At 41.2% G+C, this 17,537-nt stretch overlaps 1 protein-coding gene across 1 annotated transcript in view; it reads right to left on the bottom strand.

The window, feature by feature from the left end:
* Positions 1–17,537, bottom strand: part of PLA2G4F (phospholipase A2 group IVF) — a 60,590-nt gene that overhangs the window by 33,512 nt on the left and 9,541 nt on the right. Inside the window, exons 7-20 of the mRNA XM_081839043.1 lie at positions 17,113–17,179; positions 15,654–15,823; positions 15,462–15,575; positions 14,814–14,851; positions 14,053–14,188; positions 13,093–13,229; positions 12,099–12,321; positions 11,523–11,637; positions 10,697–10,834; positions 9,490–9,597; positions 7,323–7,517; positions 6,910–7,076; positions 6,528–6,714; positions 4,484–4,705 (exon numbers count right to left, since the gene is read on the bottom strand). Of these exons, the coding sequence (XP_081695169.1) occupies positions 4,484–4,705; positions 6,528–6,714; positions 6,910–7,076; positions 7,323–7,517; positions 9,490–9,597; positions 10,697–10,834; positions 11,523–11,637; positions 12,099–12,321; positions 13,093–13,229; positions 14,053–14,188; positions 14,814–14,851; positions 15,462–15,575; positions 15,654–15,823; positions 17,113–17,179 (2,017 nt within the window). The remainder of the gene's footprint in view (positions 1–4,483; positions 4,706–6,527; positions 6,715–6,909; positions 7,077–7,322; positions 7,518–9,489; positions 9,598–10,696; positions 10,835–11,522; positions 11,638–12,098; positions 12,322–13,092; positions 13,230–14,052; positions 14,189–14,813; positions 14,852–15,461; positions 15,576–15,653; positions 15,824–17,112; positions 17,180–17,537) is intronic.

Below are 17,537 nucleotides of genomic sequence, written 5' to 3' on the forward strand. Positions count from 1 at the left end.
ATGAGGGAGGGGTCAGCAAACTTTTTCAGCCATGGGCCGGTCCACCGCCCCTCAGACCATGTGGTGGGCTGGACTATATTTTGAAAAAAAAAATATGAACAAATTCCTATGCCCCACAAATAACCCAGAAATGCATTTTAAATAAAAGGACACATTCCACTCATGTAAAAACATGCTGATTCCCAGACCGTCCATGGGCCGGATTGAGAAAGCAATTGGGCCTCAGCCGGGCCACGGGCCTTGGGTTGCCTACCCCTGCATTAGGGCATTGCCTACTTGCAGGTGGCTCAACAGAATACCCCACTATGAGGCTGTTTCCTCACTATACCAAACCACATAGGTAGCATTACACACCCGATCTGCAGAATAGCAAGGACAAATGGTGCCCCAATTACTGTCCCTGACACTGGTGGCTGATTCTACGAATTGGTGCTGTCAGCGACTGAGAGATGTCATGAGCTCCCAGCCCATGGGTGCCTGGGTGTAGGCTAAGCAAAATTCCTCACAAAGGAGGTGTCACAGTTTGACCTTAACATTTCAGGTCGTTTCTCTCACAGTTATAATTGGCATGTGAAGCAAGGTCCATTTCAAAACCCAGTGTGTGCTAAAGGTTTGCTTAATGTCTACTTGTTAATACAGGAAATAAACATAGCGATGATGATGATGATTTTAAAAATCTTTTGCTTATTTGCTTATTTTTAAACAGCCATGAGAAAAGCCTTAGGATAACCATTCATCCTCTTGATTCATTGCGTTGGCATCGCCAACATGTAACCACTTCATTTAGCAATACAAAATTGTAATATTAGATCACTGCACTGCTCCAACATTGTAAATCACAGCATCATACTCACATTCAGCTGTAAAAAAAAACACGTTTTCCTGTATAGGTTTACAAATAATTTTAACAAGAAGTCACTAGAACATAATCCATATATCACCTTTAGTAACCTGGTCCAGGTCATATGATCTAGACTGTTTTATCTGACTATTATTATTATTATTAATTTCTATGGCGCCCTTCTTATGAAGATCACAGGGCAGTTTACAATATAGAAACACAAAAATAAATACCCTAAGAACAAACAAAAGCAACAATGCCCCACTCATACAACAACAAAATTATTGATCTTTTAATTAAAACATATGCAATATTTAAATTTTCTAGATTCATTAAAACTTTGACCATGCAAAAGTGATCCTCTGGGCAGCTACTTGAGTAAGTGAATGATGCACTGGGCCTTTTGCCGCTTTTGCTCTGGCCAAGTTCTGCAGTGCCCAGTCAGGCACATCTGTTGCACGTCGAGGTCCCCAAGACACCCCAAATAAAAACACAATGACACTTAATTTTTGTTTAAGGTTTTTGGCATAATTTTGGCCACAACTTTATTAAAATTAAGCAATGTGAGTGGTTGCTTAGGCATTGGTAGCACTAACTGACCCCGCATGGGGACAGCTCTGACATTCGCTCCCCCCGTGAAGTCAGAAAGGGTAAGTCACCTGGGGAGAGAGACAGGACTGGGAATCATGCCTCACCTCACCCCAGAATGCTCCCAGGGGCTCTTGCATGGCCCTAGCCCCTTGCCAGGGGGTTTTGGACAAAAGCATGGTGAGCCCCTGGGTTCCTTTAACGGAAAACGCTTGCAGCAGCAGCAGCAGCATTTTGGAGGGGCAGGCACAGCCAAATCCATACCCCTCCACCAACCAATTCCCAAACCAATGCCTAACCGCAACCTTACAAGTTGTGACGATTTGCTACGCAGTAGACAAAAACCAAATGGCACCAGCCAATCAGCCAAATGGACAAAATTCCTACCAGGCCCCTGCTCCAAAGCAGATGACCCCATGACAGGCATAGCAAGGTCAAGCAAACAGCCTAACATTAGGGAAGGAGGGCGGGTGATCCGAAGAACGCAGCGAAAAGAGGAAGTTTGTCGCTGTGTGGAATGTATTTAACAAATAGGGGTGTCAATCACTAAATGGCTACATATAAATTTCCCCAGCCCGCCCCTGCTTAAAAGATGGCCAAACCTTTTGCCTAGCAACAATGAGGTGTCTCGTCAGCCCCCACCGCAACACGTGCTCTCCATGAGGGAGAACATGCTTTGTCAATAGCCCTCCTCTTCTCTGTGTTCCACACTGCGGTAAGAACCTTAACAGGATTCCTGACTTCCCACCACATATCCTCAGTGGTCCTCATGCTGTGTGTAAAAGTGAATTTACAGTGCATGGTCTTTCTGCTAAGAACTCTCCGTCATTGTTTTCAATCTACTCTTCTGCTACAGCAAGTATCAACCCTCCTCCTTTTCCAAATTATTTTTATTCAGTATCACCTATCTCAAATTATCCCACCCATCATTTTGCTGCAGAAATGATTAACTATAGGTGTAAAAATGGGTGGAGAACTATCCTCAGTTATGAATTTCCTGTTTGGTGTGACATTTAAATTATTTGTGCATTGGATGTTCCTTTTCAATGTTCGTGCATTTAAAAAAAATGGAACTGGTTGAAAGGTTCACAGATTGAAAAATATACACTTCTTATGACGAGGACCTTAAAGAGGCAAACCTGCATAAACAAGCCACTCCACAAGCTTAATATAAGCAATTTTAAAGGCTTGAAGTTGTTTGCCTTATTAGACCACTAAGAAGTGGAAAAGCAGCTTTTGATACGGGACACTTAAGCAACCTCTCTGTTGCACAGTTCAAGATCAGTTCACGGGTTGTCATGATCACTAACTATATTTCATTAAAAAAGAAACTCTTTTGGTTTAACATGTTAAGGACTTAGCATTCTCACCCAGGCGCCAAAATGTCAATAAAGTGCAGTATTCAACCAGCTCTCCGCCTTGTGTGAGCAGAAGTGTTTTCCAGTCACACAAAAGGGTCTTTGGGTACATGCCACTGTCATGAAGCATTTCACTTTAACATTTTATATTTCAATCATAATGTAAATCAATAACAACAAAATATTTCGTAGTCACCTTGGCTTAGACCCCAAAGTGCAACAGCTCTTAGCGGCTACTGGTATTGGGATGATCCAGATCTTATTAACTGAATCCTAGAGGTTCAGTAAACTGGACAGTAAATTCAGAAGAGTCGGCGACCAGAAGGAGGAGGAGTATCAGGAAGAGTGGGATAAATTTAATGATTATTTAGTTAAATTTGTTAAGTTAAACTAACTGAAAATAGCTTGCAGATACTTAATGGGCTTAGGAATTTATTTATGTTAAGTGATGAATTAATATGTTTAATTCCATTAAACATGGAAAACATCTTCACCATTAGGTGAAGATTTAAGGATGTTAATGTTTAAGTTAAATTTCATAAAAATTGGGATTTGGAAAACCGTTAAAAGGACATGCAATGAAATTCAACCAAGGGGAAGCGAGGAAGTCACTTAACAAAGTTAATAACTGTAATTTTCAATAAGGCTATTATTTTTGTTTGTTTGTTTGTCGTGTGTGTGTGTGTTTGTTTATAATATTGTGAAAACTAATTTTAAAAAATTGGGGGGGAAACTGGGCAGTAAATTCTACAAGAACTTTTACCAAACTGTCTAACTGTCATAGTTCAAATGTCAAAGGTGAAACATTGCTTATTTTCATGGAGAAGGACTTTATTAATGAATATATGACGCAAGACCATATAGTGGCTGGGTATAAATAATAAATTATTATTATTATTATTATTAAGCAATTGAAGTCCAGCATTACATTAGCCCAGTGGACCCTATACGCCCGGGTATATAAATTCATTCAATCAATCAATCAATGCACATGTATCAAATGCTCAGAATGACAGGGAGACTAGAAAAATATTTTTTATTTATAAAAGTATTGTTGTGCTTCATTACCAAAATTAAGATTAACAAAAGTTTTGTAAAAAAAAAAAAAATCACTTGTGAATTTCCATGATATGAAGACTTCTGTCCTCATTATTCAAACACATGGTGATTTCTTAAAATAAATAACATTCTTTGTGCACTGATGTAGAATGCCCATCACTCAAGATGAGGGTTAAATTTGACGGTATCAGTGTTTCTTCTTCAAAGGTATTCTTTCAAGGTGTAGTAATTGCATCCCTTTACCCAGCAGAACATGTAACATTAATTTCATGTTCTTTGATTAAGACTATTTACAATATGATTACAATAAAAATAAATATAAAACAGTTCTCAGATTTCCCCACCCCGATATCAGATGAAATATATACCCCAGTGGACATTCAGAAATGGACCTCTTAAATATTGGACCTGTAGCACTGGAAACCTACTGCTATGTTTTATCCAATGCAAATTTTTCTTACTGAACAGAAAAAGGAAAGGACAGCTTTCTTTGTATGTAAACCTAAGTTTCCAGTGCAATCAGAAGAGAATTTCGCAGTGCAACATCCATTCACATAAAAAGGACCCCGCAAAGATTCATTTATTTCTACTGGGATCTTTCATAAAAGCACTGCAATCCATTCACTTCCCAGTTTTCAAAGAAACCCTAATCCTCTTTTCTTCTTTCGTCTGCTTAAAGCCATACTTAATGCTTTAAAAACAACTTCCTTGTTATTCAGTACATTATAGCGACTCAATTCTAGCAGTTTGTCAAAGTCTTCCGGTTCATAGGTGAAATTTAGTGTCCAGTATGGCGAGTCTATTCCTCCAATCACAAAATCACCAAAGGATTTCTCCTCTTCTGATTCACGTTCTATTCCTGCAGCCAGAGGAGAGGGAAAAGATACATTGCGTGAATACCTTCCTTCAAACTTATTCTGAGGCAGGAATGAGGGGTCTGTAGTCAAACAGTATCTGGAGGGCCACAACTCCCATTCTTCCTGACAACTGATCATGTTGACTGGGGCTAATTGGAGTATGAACATGACTGCATTTTACTATATACTTCATTTTACCGTATTTTTCGCCCTATAGGATGCACTTTTTCCCCCCCAAAAAATGAAGGGGAAATGTGTGTGCGTCCTATGGGGCGAATGCAGGCTTTCACTGAAGCCTGGAGAGTGAGAGGGGTTGGCGCGCACTGACCCCTCTCGCTCTCCAGGCTTCAGGAAGCTATCCGCAAGCTTTGGGAGCCCGCGGGAGTTCCCGTCGGGCTCCCAAGGCTTGCGGACAGCAGCCTGCAGCCCAAAACCTGGGGAGCGCACCCCGGGCTTCGGGCAGCTCTCTGCAAGCCTTGGGAGCCCGGCGCGACTTCCCGCCGGGCTCCCAAGGCTTGCGGACAGCAGCCTGTTCTGTTGGCTGGGGTCAGGGGAAGCTCAGGCTTCCCCCGCCCCAGCCCCGCGCCTGGGGGGGAAATATTTTTTTTTCTTTATTCCCCCCCCCCAAAAAAAAACCTAGGTGCGCCCTATGGGCCAGTGCACCCTATGGGGCGAAAAATACGGTACTATACCACATTGCAAACAAGCATAACTAATTAAACAACTGGGGGGGATAGTTGGCTAACCATGACAATTAAATTAACTGCTCCCTGTTCTTCCAAATTTCCAAGAAAATGTATCTTGCACTATAAAAAACAACATTCATGTTTCACAGAAACTGCGAAACAAGGACAACTGTGATTTCAAGGAGGAATGGGAACTTTATACAAATCGTTTAAAAATACAAAAAAATGAACTGGACTCCTTGGCAGGTTTTGAATAAACATATACAAATTTATTGTTGATAACATCATGGACAGATATGTAAGGATATCTACAATTTTATAATATGCAGAGAAAATATGTGTAGCGAAATCAGAGAGAGGAGCTGAGGGAAGTCCTTGGGGGGGGGATAAAAAAGGGGGGATTATGTTGGTGATTATATGGCTTGATAATTTGTTATGTGGAAATTAAGCATTAACAATATTTTTAAAAACCAACAACAACAACAACATTCATGTTTAAGATTTGTGTGTTTTTACTGGAATTCCCAAGCAAAAATGATGACCCAAGTTCTTCATAATATGTCAGTATTGATGCTGTCCCACTAGCTAATTATAAACCACTGAAATATTAAACCAGATCACCAGCATACGTGACAGAACTGGTTGGTAGGGTAGAGCTTATTCATAAAGGAATTAGTAATTTTCTATTTAGATTTTCAAGTTCTACTCCTTAAAATAGACTGTTCTGAGGACACTCAGTTCATTTCCTCACCTTTTGCTGTTCTACAGAACAGCTTAATGACCACACCAAAATCATGTTCAAAATGTTCAGTCAGTTCAACATTCTACTTGGGAATAACAACTAGATACAGTGGTGCCCCGCAAGACGAATGCCTCGCAAGACGAAAAACTCGCTAGACGAAAGGGTTTTCCGTTTTTCGCAAGACGAATTTCCCTATGGGCTTGCGAGTCTTGCGAGTTTTTTCCCTCCCCCCCCCTTTTTCTAAGCCGCTAAGCCGCTAACAGCACTAATCCGCTAATGGCCGTGCTTCGCAAGCAGAAAAAAACCGCTAGACGAAGAGACTCGCGGAATGAATTATTTTCGTCTTGCGAGGCACCACTGTACCTGTATGCAGGTTGTGTAAGCTCACGTGCTTACCTGGTGCTTTGTATTTGTGGAAGGTGTCATTAACGAGAGGGAAGTGAAGGACTATGGGAACCTTGGGATTCTCAGCATCCATAAACATATAACATTCCTTGGGATTTTCTTTATCTTCCTTGGTGAAGATGATTTCTGGGAAAGGAATGTCCCGTTCTTTGCAGTACCTCTGAGTCAATTCTAAGACCTGAAGTATGAGAGGGACATAAAAAACGGTCAGGCAATTATTAGCACCTTTTCCCTATGCTCATTGGCTTGAACTGGAACCATACTGGAAAAACTTCAGCTGAACTTGAGCTAGTACCAAGCCAAGAAAACTTAACAAGCCAAAAAACCCCAACCACCTCAAGTTGACTTGGCAGGCTACAATGATTTGTCTCACCTCAAATGGCGCTTCCCAAGAATAATTGAATGATAGGATGACATCAACATCTCTCTCTGGTTGCAGTACCAAGGGGAAGGGAGAATTGATGGAAAAGCCACCATCCACAAGGTACAGACTTTCTTCCATTGGAGTCAACTTATTAGGGAAAGCGTCTAAATGAGTACCTGAAAAAAAGCAACACAGTATGCTAAAAATGGTGAAACAGAACCGTCAATACCTTCAATGGAAATTCAATTTATAATTGAATGTTTTATACTAAGATAGGAAAAGCCATGTCTGTATTTGGCACCAGACTGGATTTTAGTGGAGATCTGACACTATTAACAGAGGATTTTCCCACTACGCAGGTTTCATTTGCTAATCTGTAAACTTTGGGGAAGGTCGGTTTTTATTCCAAAAAGAAATTTTACCTTTCCCGAGCACAAATTTATTGACCCTGATGTAATCCTTGTGCAGGTACAATCCTTGCATGAAATTGAAAGTTTCCCCAGCTGTAACACGAGACTTGAAGAAGTCCTGGAAAATTTGTATCAAGGGTCCGCCAGGTATAACCAGACGAGTCTTCAGCCTCATAGGATCCCGGAGATGGGATCGTCGACAGTCATCTACAATCATGAATCATGCGGTGTTTTTAATATATATTTATCTTCAATCTAGCCTGTGTCATCTTTAGGTTTTGAGAAAACAGATACTTCAATTAGCATGAACACTCTTTACACTTTGTGATCCCTTGTAACAATGCGCACAAGATTTGGGTATTTCACTTTGCCGTATATCTGCTGTTGAAATATTCATTTATATTTCTGCTGCCTCAATAAATAAAAACACAATAAATAAAATTATTTTAAATAACCAACATTAACAAAGGCAGCAGCGTTAACAGTTATTAAGAAGGCCAGGTAAAACTGATACCAAGACTAAGAGAGTTAAGTTTGCTCCACCACATGTAAAATAATTTAAGGGTAAAGTTCAGATTTGGAATTTAAGTGTACCTCTCATGGTTTCACCACTTGTGAATAAGACAGCCATTTCTGACTTTCATATGTGTAAATACTATGCTACCATGTGATCTGCAACTGATAGCTCTTTATATACCATTCTCACCATTGACCAGTAAACACTCCTACAGTATTGCCAATGCTAATTGATAAGAAAAGTCACAGACACTGTGACCATGTGAAACTCACTGTTACGAGTTCAAACCTGTTGGCTTTAAGTACAGCACTATCTGTAGAGGCATCTTTCTAGGCAGAAGCAGCCAATGTGGTGTCTCCCAGATGATGTTGGACTGCAGTTCCCATCATTCCTGACCAACAGCCACGCTGGCTGGGGCTGATGGAAGTTGTAGTTCAATGACATCTGGAGTGCAGCACATTGTGCGTAGGCAAACAATGTGCCAAGCTGTTATGAGCCACAGGAAGACAATGCACACCGCCCACACTCCTATCCAAATTTGCCCCTCTTATCAGCTCAAACTTACATTCCGGGATCAATTGGCGAGGGTAAGGTTGGCTGTGAATATGGGAGGCATCCACAGACCTCCTATCACTGTAACGGCTTGGTGCATTGAGTGTCCCAGATGTGCACAAGGAGTAGACAGAAATAAGCTTCTCTAATACCATCTTGGGATCCCTTCAGCAGTACATGGGAGCTACAACTGAGTTGGACGGGATCAAGCTGGTCATTAACCAGCGACAATCTCATATTTTTCCCAAGAATGATATACAGTGGTACCTCAGGTTAAGTACTTAATTCGTTCCGGAGGTCCATTCTTAACCTGAAACTGTTCTTAACCTGAAGCACCACTTTAGCTAATGGGGCCTTCTGCTGCTGCTGCTGTGCTGCCGGAGCACGATTTCTGTTCTCATCCTGAAGCAAAGTTCTTAACCTGAAGCACTATTTCTGGGTTAGTGGAGTCTGTAACCTGAAGCGTATGTAACCTGAAGCGTATGTAACCCAAGGTACCACTGTACATGGATTTATCTTCCCCTCTCTCCCCTGCCCCAAACATTTTATCCTCAAACAAACAACTGTATGTTAAGTTGAGTTATGATGATTGGCCCAAAGTCACACAACACGCATTGCTGAACTTAAGATGAATTCAAGTCGAAAACTCTATTACAGAAATGTAACATGTGTTAGAATGAAGACAGATGACTAAAAATATCATATCAGGAAAACAATCTTAAGATAGGGGCCTGACTCCTAATGCTGCCAAGGAACTCCTGGTTGGCCCTGGCAGGGTCACAACATTCTTCTCAACAGCTTTGTTTCAATTGCAGTTTTTTCAAACGTTTCCCTGCCTTGTAAGAAATTTTGCAATCAATTAAGTAGCTCCTCCGCTTTTCTCAAGAACAAAGTTGGAATAAATCATCCCATTAGCAGATGAGAACAATTTTGATGGTATCCATAGAACAAAAAGTTCAACTACCCTTTAAATTTATGCCTCTTCTGTTGACTGGCTATTGTTTGAAAGTTTCAACATTATGTTAACAAGAAGGTACATAGTCTGCCAAACCAAATTCTCACGCAAAGATATTATTGTGCAAAATAATGCAGAGCAACTTCGTTCCTTACCAATAACTTTGACAACGTCACCAAGAGATTCTAGAAAGCTCAGTCCTGAACCAACCACCTTCAAAAATACATCATCCAGACTCGCAGCAAAGGCACTGCCCCACATTCCTGTAGAGTAATTAGGAAATTATTTTAAATCAAATTTAAAGGTTCTCCCCACTTTGGCAAACAAAAATATACACATGGTCAAGGTACTGGTACATCCTTATCTTGTGTTAGCTAATATTAAACCACAGATTCTCCACATTAAGAGGTAGGTCTGAGTTCTTTGTGTGTGCTTCCTCTAGTGGTGTTTCAAATAAGATTATTTCAAAAGAGTGCACAGGCAACACAAAGGCTGCAACTGTTTTCAGCTTAAAGCTATATGCTGGGACATTATTGCTAACTTTTGCAAAATTGCCGCAGGTGCAACTGTTATTGCATATTTTAATTATGATTTCATGGTGGTACATTGCTTAGGAGGCATTTTGGCATATAAGCCAAAGGATATGGTAGCAAGTACTTTTAAAGGCTGCGACTCATGAATAGTTTGAGATTGGATAGTTGGAAGGGGCCAGAGGACCATCTGTCCTAAGATACAACATAGCAGTCCTACCAACCCACCAAAACTCCAACAGATCTACCTACAATATTCAGTGTAGCTTATACTGTAAATGTAAAGCAGAGTGTTGTCAGGAAATGGTTTGTTATGACTCCAAGCCAAACCACAATAGAAGGCAAGTCCTCATCCACAGATGTGCTAGCTTGTAAGGGTAGGGGGTGCAACATCAAGATGTCAGGGGGAGCCGGGGGCGGAGCTGAACACGGCGACCCCGTGGCTTCATTGGCTGGTGGCTCCTTCTGGAACTGCCACTGGCGGGAGGCTAGCTCGACTCTCCTTCCTCTCTGCAGAAGGAGGAGGAGGAACTAGCCAGGCCACACTCGGCTCCACGCTTTGCCTCCACGCTTTTGGGACATCACGGAGGGAGCAGCCCCGACTCCCAAAATATTGAGGGGCCTGAAATGGGATCAGCCCTCAGGAGATCGCAGCCCTGCTCACCCACATCTCTACTAATGTGACCGCAAAGATATTCCTTCTCAACTTGAAATAACAAACCATGACAAAACCCACCCAACAAAACCCCTGGAGGCCATAACTGAGGAATCAGACACATTATGCTTCATGAAGTTATTGTCTCTGCCTTACAATCAGCACAAAAGTTCATACCCTGCAGGTAGCAGATCCTGGGCTCAGAATGTTTCTTAATCAGTCGCCCCATGAAGAACTCGCTGTCAAAATCTTCTGTTCGGACAAAAGCACCATACTTGCGAAATCCAACCTCATAGGGCGTGAACTCACACCATTCTAACAGGGAAAATACCAGCACCACATCAGAAACAGGTAAGCAAACAAGGCTGCTGTATCCCCCCCCCCGTCAAAGTAATAAGGCTAGTTTATATGTTGCTCACATGTTTAGCATTCACATGTTCACTACAATAATGAAACTGTGCTGTCAAATTGTAACGTATGAAAAAAAGGGAGAGCAAAATACTATGAGAGGAGTTAAGGCTTATGCAAAGTATTTCCTGACCCATCGCAATTAATCATCCACTTTTCTATCCTTACTATTTCTCTTCCATCACCAGCCACCACCCCCATCCTTTCACTTCACCCTCTGTTAAGTTGTGGGTGAACATATCAGATGACACAGCGATTCTTCAAACAGCTCTTGTTTATTCACAGGCCAGAACAGAACTGAACTGAAGGGTTCAGCCAGCCTGCTTATATAGAGCTCCACTAGAACGCAACAGTAACCATTTTCTGTAACTATCCAATCACTGAATGTCACTTTCGATCCCTTATTTGCATATGTGGACCTGAACTATCTACAGTATCCCCCTTCTGGCCCAGGGTGAGAACTTCAGTACATAACACCCTCCTTAATGGGCAGGGAAATAATCAACTGTGCAATGGCAGGTAAATGGCCCATGCTAGAGAGAAAAAACACTACTTACAGATTTTATGAGAAAGAAATACACCTGCCTTACTATACCTGCAAAGTCACCACCACTAACATTGGGCCTCACATTAACGGATGCATAGATAGGGTAGGGATTCTGCCCCCGTTTCACAGCTTCTTGCTGGTCAGACAGCTTTGACTGGTCTTCCTGAATAGAGGAGAGGCAATAAGGGTTTCAGATTTAGAATTTACTTGCAATGCATATATATTACATATACAGTCGTACCTTGGATCCTGAACGCCTTGCAAGTCGAACGTTTAGGCTCCCAAACGCCGCTAACCTGGAAGTGACTGTTCCGGTTTGTAAACTATTTTTGGAAGCCGAAGGTCCAACAGGGCTTCCACGGCTTCCAATTGGCTGCAGGAGCTTCCTGCAGCCAATCAGAAGCCGCGCTTTGGTTTCCGAACATTTTGGAAGTCAAACGGACTTCCAGAACGGATTCCATTCGACTTCCGAGCTACGACTGTATTTGAATTTCCTGATTTGATTATGGAGGTGGTGATGATTTATTAAATTTGTATACAACCATATATCCGAAGATCACAGGGCAGCTCACACATAAAAAGACAAAATAAAAACACAAAATGCATAATAAAACAAAAACACACCTTCTGCTGTAGGAAGAACTCTACAATAAGTCCCCACAGGTCTGTGAAAGACACTTTCCGTCCAGCATTCTCCATTGTAACCAGTTCTTGAAAGTAATACTTCAGCTGCTCTGAAGAAAAAGCTCCTACTTTACTGCTTGACATTTTATCCCGAGCAGTGCTGATAAAGTCTCCGGGATCTTTACTGGACCACTCAGAATCTTTATACAGCATCGACATGCACCTGCAAAGATAAAATATTAAATTTCTGCATCAAATCTAAGCTTTATATACTATCCACTACTTTTTCTAAAGTAAGAGTATTTTAGAAGCCACTACCTGCTTAAAAAGACTAAGGGCTCGTCCCTAGCCTAGAAAGCAAGGGTCTGAGTGGTTTTCTATTTATCCATGCTTTCTAAGCACAGGTCCAACTAGTTTTGCCTTTGCCACACTGGTTTTCCTGGAAGCAGTGGGCCAAATGGAAGTGTGGATGAGCGCTAAATAAACTTGAGAAGAAAGTGTTCTCTTCCGTTGTGGCTACAGCACAAAGAAGCTGTAAGGGAGACTTTCTAGCTTAGAAAGGGAATGATAAGCTGTAGGAGACATATGAACAGGACAAGACAGAGTTCCTGATATGATTTTTAAGCACTCTAAGAAACAAACCCAAAGATGAAGAAGCATATTTTGTACAGAAATACATGGTTTTATTTAAGGGCTACAGATGCATCCATTCTATTTGTATGTGTATTTGTATTAATGTGAGTGTGACAGAGTGTGGGGGGGGGGGATGGCTGCTGGGAAATCAACTGACTGTCGTATTTTTTTAAAAAAAAAACTTATTGAAAAGTGTGCAGTTTCACTTTTAAGCTTACTGAAAGGTTTTGTAGGCAATTATTTACTTCATCAGATGCTAGAATGAAACACTATTTTAATCAATACTCCAAAAAGCACAAGAAGAAATGTTATTCCCTCCTCTGGTTCAAGGTAAGAAATAAGAATTTTCATGCTCACATACCATGTAGAACCTGAGATCCCAGAGAGATATGTGACAGAGTCAAGAAGATTTAGTTGCTGAAGCCCGAACAGGCTGCCATAAAATGATGTCAGTGCTCTGATGCCTCCACCGGATCCTAGGACTGCTATAACAGGTACCTTAAAAGCGGGGGGGGGGGGGTGGAGAGAGAAAGCAGCTGAACAAAATTGTGCATTGTATATGTTACAGAGTATTTCTATTATTCCACTATTTGTCTGACAGAATCATTTTTAAATATTTTTAGTGGGTAGGTTGAGTTGAGCTGGAGCTAATTAAGGCTTTTTCCAAGACCTTCTCTAAGACTTTTAACTCAAGCTTTTACCTCAAACTTTGTGAATATAATAGTTGAGGAAAAGCTGCCAAATGATCGAGATAAAATACTGAGGTTGATAAAAACTAATAAAAGACTGATAAAACTAATAAAAACTGATGTGGAGCTCAAGTTAATGCTACCACTAACAATGCCATCTTGAAGACCTGTTGGGTCTCTGGACCGTATTAAAGATTGATTGATTGATTGATTGATTGATTGATTGATTGATAAATATATATATACATTTTTAGGAAAACCAAGGCACCTAATTAAATGAGATATGTAATATGGGATATATAATAACCAGTGTGGTGCAGTGGTTTGAGTAATGGGCTAGGACCTGGGAGACTAGGGTTTGAATCCCTACCCAGCCATGAAGCTCACTGGGTGACCCCAGACCACTCACTGCCTCTCAGCCTAAGCTACCTCACAGGGCTGTTGTGAGGATTAAAATGAGGAGAGAGATCCTTGTATACCAGCTTGAGGTCCTTGGAGGGGGGGGAGGGGGGGACATAAATGCAATAAAAGAAATTAAATGAATAAACTCCTGAACAACAAGATGCCCTATTTTATTATGAGCTATAGCCAATTATGAATGGCTCTGTATATCATATTGACAAGTCACATACCTCTTCTTTATCAAGGTCCTCTCTCAACTGTAGCGTCTTCTTTAGCGCCTGAGATACTATTTCCTTCCTCTGGTCCAGAAACTGTTTCTCTTCTTTACAAAGATCAAAACCCAGACGTACATCAAGATCCTTTGTCCTAGTATAGAAGACAGTGTTAAAGGAGAAAATATGGTGGGTATATACAGTATAAAAGGCCTGGCAACCTTTTTGGCTGACATGTGTTGTGGGGTGAGAGATGCATGTCATGTGTGGGACAAGATCCAATACCCCTCTCACCTCCTCTTAAATACATATACTTCCCCCCATACACACACACACATACAGTTTTCCCCTACCTTAAAAAATAATGGAAAGGTGTATTAAGTGTTTCAGTATTCTGAAAAAGTTCATCTCAAAAATCAAATCAGGCTTGGGTAATTTCAAGACAACAGACTTAAAAAAAAAACAAAAAAAATAAGCTAAGTCATGGCTGAAAAAGAAGGAAGTCAAAAGTGCTTGAGAATCCAACATACACTGCATTGGAAATACATGTGTCTTTTTCCCTGCAGCTCTAGCACCCAAAAAGGCAAATAGCTTTTGAAACCAAGCAATGCCTCTTCTGCACTGGGAAGCTTTTGCAGGAAAAGGTTCAAAAAGCATGCCAACTCGTTGCACAGCATCCTCACCCATATGCACCTGTGTTTTCTTTGGCTGGCAATCACAAATCCAGAAAAGCAAATTAAAATTATGCCCCTAAAACAGCTCCTGGGAGCAAAACTCACATTTTTTCAGCCTTCACGTGTAGATCCACACTTAAATCCTAAGATGAAAGACAGCACACACTGAAAGAGGTTGCGGGGAAAATTTTCCAATTAATTAACCCATGCTCTTCTTGTTAACCAGTTAGAGAAATGTTATCTTCCTTTTGGTCCCTTAACCCCATGCTACCTCGACCCCAAAGACCTTACTTTGGGTCAGTTTTGCAGGACCTTGCCCACAGAGCAAATAAACACAGAACATATCTTTTCAGGGAATCCCAGCACCATCTCATGTGCCTAACTGAATAAAACCTTAAAACCAAGCCAACAGATTGACCTAGTGAATATCTGTGTGTGTTTGGGCACAAACATGTGGTACTTTTTGGTGGCAGGGGACTTGAAAGAAAACACAATACATTTATACTTTAAATCAGGCCTGCATAACTTGTGAGATACTAAACCAAATACCAAAAGGCTAATGATAATAATAAACCTTCCCTTAAATGACAAATTTCCAGGGGGGAGGGTGGGTCTTGGGGCCAGATGTGCTTAGCTGCCTACAGATTAGCCACCCCAATCTACACCTGAAAGACATTGCAAGAGGAGTTTCGGCAACAACCCAACCCAAGATTGCTAAAATGAAGTTAAAAAATAAATAAATCATACTGTTACCTTTCCTAGCGAAACAGCCATATCAACTTCCTTTCCCAGAGGAAGTGACTGCAATGGAACAATCCCTGATCCAAGAATTGTGCTATGCTCTTCAAAGTCTGGGCTCACTCCATCCTGAGAATAAATAAAGACATTTCATAAGGAAAACAAGTTTGTAAGCATTCTCTAATGGGATGTGTGGTGATTTCTCACCTGAAGGATGGTAATGGTTCGCTCTAACTCCACATCCAGTTCGGAACACATCCCTTGGCCTACATGAAAGACAAATGAGTTTCCACAACTCTGATCGGAGTCCGATTTGCAAGGAATGGACAACTGCTTCTCATAGGCGCCTGGAAGCGAGAGCTTGAACAGTCTGCTTCCTAAAAACGACAGTGAGACATTTAGGACATGCATTCCTAAGAGAAATACTATACAATATGTAAGTAGAGACTACTCTTAGAGATGGCAGAGCAACCAAAGTATCAATAACAAAATGCCAAGCTCCTACATCATGGATAAGATATTAAAAATTCTCTTTGTTACTAATATTAATGGATTGAAATTTGGTTAAATTAATGGAATATCTGGATTCTGAAAGCAATGAAGCCTACTGCCTCCTCCATGTATATACCACACTTAGGTATTAAAGGTTATGAAATAAAGAAGAAGAAGCTGACTAAGTAGACTTCAAATTGTTGTACCCGATTTTTTGTATCATTTTGAAAACTTGTAGGCATTAACACTTTCATCCGAAAGGCAAAAGAACAGGGTGGAAAGACTAAGGACTCAGCTACATTCGTCACAATAATACGGTGTGGATGTGTTATAAACATCCAACACCAGATGGGGACAGAGAGCAAAAAGGAGTTTATATGGATTTTTACATAGGCTTTTTTTTCTTTTGTTGTAATGATTTAATTTCTGACTTATTTATAGCGTTTTTAACCTGTATCTAGATCCACCCTATCCCCCACGTTCTTTCCTAACAAATGTACACTTTAAGCAAGCCACTTTAGAGGTTCTCTACTCTCCTTATTTCATAACACAGTCTTTCCAAGGATGCATATTGGCCTGGGAGTCAGAGAGCCAAGAAGGAAGTGGTGACACAAAGAGACAGCTTACTCAACGTGTTGAGACAAGACCATGCAAATGTACTGGCCCCCTGAGAAGAACCTGCAGCTGCTTTGCAGCTCCCCAGTCCTTTTTGTGCTACACCACACTAAGCCAACTTTTAACTTAGCATATCATCCAGTCCAAGAATGGTGGTTAAGCTCTCTCCCCTTGCTAACCATGAGCTGTAGCCAAGAACTTGTATAGACTTTCTTGCTTGAGAGCCAGTGTGGTGTAGTGGTTAAGAGCGGTAGTCTCGTAATCTGGGGAACCGGGTTCGCGTCTCCGCTCCTCCACATGCAGCTGCTGGGTGACCTTGGGCTAGTCACACTTCTCTGAAGTCTCTCAGCCCCACTCACCTCACAGAGTGTTTGTTGTGGGGGAGGAAGGGAAAGGAGAATGTTAGCCGCTTTGAGACTCCCTAGGGTAGTGATAAAGCGGGATATCAAATCCAAACTCTTCAACTAACTCATGAAACATCCAAATTAAAGCATACCTAGTTTATCTACTTTGAAATTTGGGCAGAGCAGGAGAGGAACAAAACCAAAATTGGACTTACCCTGCTCTCTCAGAGGTGGCTTTTCATCTTTGTTAATAACCCCTTGCACGCAAAGGCAAGGGTACGCCTACATCAAACAAAACAAAATTTTAAAATACTGGTTTTGAAATATGGTGCTTTTGCATGACTTCTCATACAGTGAAGGGTTTAGATGGAATTCCAGGGAAATGTTTTGGTTCCACACACACACACACCCACACACTGCAGTTTCCAAAGCTTTCCCAGCAGACAACCAAAGGGGAACAGATAGAGATGATCACACCAGCGAAAAGGAAGTGTTGTTTGTCACTGCTGTGCTCCCGTCTCTCATCTTGAATATCCTCTACCCGTACACACAACGGCAAAACTAATTGCTCTAAGTATTTCCAAGAGAGGAAAAATGCTTGGATTTTGAAAGGGCTCTCCTGCTAAGTGTGCACACCGCA

The sequence above is a fragment of the Podarcis erhardii genome, assembly GCF_964252035.2.
Source record: "Podarcis erhardii genome assembly, chromosome: 1".
In the NCBI taxonomy this organism is placed as follows: Eukaryota; Metazoa; Chordata; class Lepidosauria; order Squamata; family Lacertidae; genus Podarcis; species Podarcis erhardii.